Source organism: Halyomorpha halys, unplaced genomic scaffold (assembly GCF_000696795.3).
Source record: "Halyomorpha halys isolate HHAL.00 unplaced genomic scaffold, Hhal_1.1 Scaffold20.1, whole genome shotgun sequence".
In the NCBI taxonomy this organism is placed as follows: domain Eukaryota; kingdom Metazoa; phylum Arthropoda; class Insecta; order Hemiptera; family Pentatomidae; genus Halyomorpha; species Halyomorpha halys.
In genome coordinates this window covers 1,230,837-1,234,706 of record NW_027110474.1, presented here as the reverse complement: position 1 = coordinate 1,234,706, position 3,870 = coordinate 1,230,837, and the positions used below count along the sequence as shown (strand labels likewise).

The window sequence follows — 3,870 nt, the reverse complement described above, 5'->3', positions numbered from 1 at the left end:
TATTTGCCTAACATTAGTTTCCTCCAGTGACCATCAATGAAACAACTTAATAGGTTCAGATTTTATAACATTTTTACTAGTAGTTTTTTTAAACATATTTATTTGTAATTATTATCTTCCTTATTTCCATAAAGTTGTTGGTTTTGGGAAACCCCATACATCAAACAAATTTAATAATGACTTTTAATGTTTACATAATTGGTTAAAAGTTAGTCACATTTTGATTATAAATCTTTTTGTTGGTATATTTATTGGAACATATTTACAATATAATATTATAAGGGCATTACCACCTTCCTCATTCCGTGAAAATTAATTTATTTGAGAAACCCCATATGTCAAGCAAATTTAAAATTAAATTCCTCTTATAAAGTTGATAGGTTACACTCTTACTCTTATTGTCTTAATAGGTTACATATTAGGTTCAGATTTAGTTACATTTTAATCATTACTTGTTTTCTGTAGCTTTGAACCATTTTAATTCACACTGCATTGTTTTTGTTGTATTCCAAAAATTTGGTCTCTGTGACTTTAGCGTTTCTCAGACCACCGATTCAATTCTTCAGTAATTTTTTTTTTTTTTTTTTACAGATGCCTCTGTGGCTTCTTTTAATATTCTTGTGTGTGATCCCTTGTAACTGCTGTTCCAACGTATCTAAAGGAGAATGCAAAGCAAACAGGAACAATTATTGTTATTGCAAAGACTCGACTATCATTGGCTGTAATATTACCTCATATTCATCATTCAGAGATTGCCTTTCTCGTTGCCGAAGTAATAATATTACTATAAAAGAATATTTAATAAGTATATTATTTATTTATGTTATGAATAACTTTGTTTTTAGATGCAAGATTCAATGTAACAAGTATTCGCATTTATAACGCAACTATTGAAAATTTTGATCTCAGACTTGAAGAATATTCAAAGCTTCAGTCATTGTCCATTATAAATGGAAAAATTCGTAAACTACAAGGCAGATTTTTTAGCAATAATAATCTCACTTGTATGAACTTATCAGGAAATGGTATTATTGATATCAACGCTGAAACATTTACAAAACTTAGTGAATTGAAGACTCTTGATGTATCAAGGAACAATTTGACTAAGATCCCTAGCATAATACAGAATAGAAAAAAGGATCTCAGCCTTGATATCTCCCGTGGTAAGTTTATAAACACAATCATATTACTATTATTTAAAATAAATTTCTAATCCATGATTAATTGATTGTTTTATATCTGTGGCTATCTTTAGCTTGAAGCAATTGCAACCAATATCCAATTTTAGATTTTTTAATGTAAAATCTTTTGTCAAAATTAAACATGTAAAAACAAATAATGTTCTTAGAAAGACCTATAATTATATATATACATTTTATACCACAACAAGGTATGTTCATCCTTATTTTTGGGGACCTGTTTCAATTTTCCAAACTCATTATTTGGAATTTGGGTATTTCTTGCTGTTACTCTAAGCCACAATATAAAAAATAATTAGATTTATTAGTAGGTAGTACGAGATTTTATGCCAATAAAGTCATCAAAACTATTTCATTCAAATTATTTAAGAATGAATAATCACATATGTATCAACAAATTAATGCCATATCGTACCACATTGAGGCCAAAAATACCATAATTCCCTATGACTTTGTGTACAACCATCCTTGATAAACTGATTTAGCAAACATCATTCGTATGAATCCAGAACCTCCTGAGTTTTAATTTTCCTGCCTCTGCCTTTTTTCTAATCTCTAATGTGGCCAAAGCAGTAATAATCGAATAAACTATATGAAGATCATAATACATAATTCTTGTGATTTTCTAAATTTCTTTCCTTCATTTTATTTTCCATTTTTAAACCATAAAATTATACTGTAACATTAAAAAACTAGTTTTAATATTTTAAAACTGAAGAATCTACTTGACCAATAAGGATACCTAATTTATATGCATGTTAAACTTCTAAAATTATTTTATGAATAAATATTTTTAATCAGTATCACAGATATTTCCTTTAAAACTGTGTTAGTTATAGATTGTGTTGATTAGGTTTAGCCCCCATTTTGTGAAATTCGTTTATACATTACAGTTTTAAAAAATAATCCACTTTAATTTTGGCAATTTATTTCAAGACAGATACAAACAGTTTAAGCACTTATTATTTAGACGTATTAATAAATCAAAAATATAAATTGCTTTAGGAAATAATAATTATTATATAAGTAACACAATAAACTGATGAACCATATTTTAAAGTAAAATAGAACCAATAGAAATTTCTTCAACAAAAGAATTGAATAGAGTTATGAACAATGAAAACGTAAAGCTATTATAATTAGATATCAGTTTAATCCTAATTACAGTTCTTTGACAATGGATGTAAATGAGAACTCTTCTTACTTTGCAAATGAATTAGTAATTTTAATATATGTTTTAAGTAGGTGTCAGACAATATTAGTTTTCCATTAGATATAAAATATTGGACTAAGTCAGGAGAGATGTAATATAATTCAATATTATAATTGAAAAAATAAGATAAAAATGTTAACAAAGTAATTATTAGAAATATAATAAAGAGCATGAATAAATTCAATTAAAATGCTAAATAAAAAGAAATTTAATGTAAATTGCAATGTACCTTAATTTGGAACATGGTCCCGAAATGTAATTAAATAAATGAGTTTCTGAATTCAGGAAATTTAACACAGAAGATATTTTCACTATACTCAACTTGGGCTATTAATTTTTGTTTTTTAAAATTATATGTTAAACATCATTGTATATGTAATCCTATTAAATATTTTTGTCTACCCCATTATATTTGGGAACAGTGCAAATATGTACTACTCTCATTAAAAGAAACTTGAAAGGTTTTCTATGAAGATATGAAATTTGAAAAGTTTTTTTTTTTTTGGTTACTTTTCACTTATTTAATTATTTTTGAAATTTATAATATTTATTTGAAACCTCTGGGCCCTGTTTCATAATAAAGTACAAACTAATACTATTAGTCTTGTCAATTTAACTTTATACAATTATGCTGACTTCTACAATAATAAACTTGTATTTTAATACTTTTTAACTCCTGTAATATCACTAATAGAGTCCTCCCTATTATGAAAAAAAATAAGTATTAGTGTGATTAACATGTTGTTTCTGTACTTGATTTTGAACGAATACTATTAGCGTTCATTATGAAACAGGGCCCTGGTCTCTATTCAACAAGAATTTCTGTCAACAATGTTTACTCCTATTCAAAGAAGTGACTTCATTCATCAAATTTATTTTTAAATTTTTTTTCTAAAATTAAAATCTGTTTTAGGTAACAAAATTCGGTGCAAAGACATTGTCAATCTTCTGATAAAATTGAGAAATGATAGCTCTACCACAAATGTAACATTCAATAATAAGGAATCTACAAACTGTTTAACTGAAAGGTCCTTCCATTGGTTTAATTCTACTGATGTCATGCCCTTATCTCAAATACTGGAACAAATAACGGTATTTATTTATAATATTTTAAAATTTTGAATTTGAATCTCTGTAAAAAAAGATTATTATTCTTTCTAATTTAATTTAGATTATTATGTTATTATTTTCTTCTTATTTAAATAGTTGGATGAAGCTTGTCCTAGTGGAATGAATTCCAGTTGTACATGTAGAGCATATTGGACTGACTATCTAATATCAAATAGTAAACCAGCTGCTAAATTTAGTGTCAACTGTTCAAACCTACAATTGACTGAACTTCCGCCACTTCCTGCAAATATAATTTATTTGGATGTATCTAATAATCAAGTAAGTCAGTCTACTCCAATTTTTTGTTAAATTTTATTTCCATATTATAATATTATGGGTCTTTGTCTT

General features: G+C 26.4%; 1 protein-coding gene across 1 annotated transcript in view; it reads left to right on the top strand.

The window, feature by feature from the left end:
• hfw (leucine-rich repeat domain-containing protein hfw) overlaps positions 1-3,870 on the top strand; it is a 40,159-nt gene that overhangs the window by 26,915 nt on the left and 9,374 nt on the right. Inside the window, exons 2-5 of the mRNA XM_014422216.3 lie at positions 592-772; positions 846-1,163; positions 3,326-3,504; positions 3,619-3,801. Coding sequence (XP_014277702.1) covers positions 592-772; positions 846-1,163; positions 3,326-3,504; positions 3,619-3,801 — 861 coding nt within the window. The remainder of the gene's footprint in view (positions 1-591; positions 773-845; positions 1,164-3,325; positions 3,505-3,618; positions 3,802-3,870) is intronic.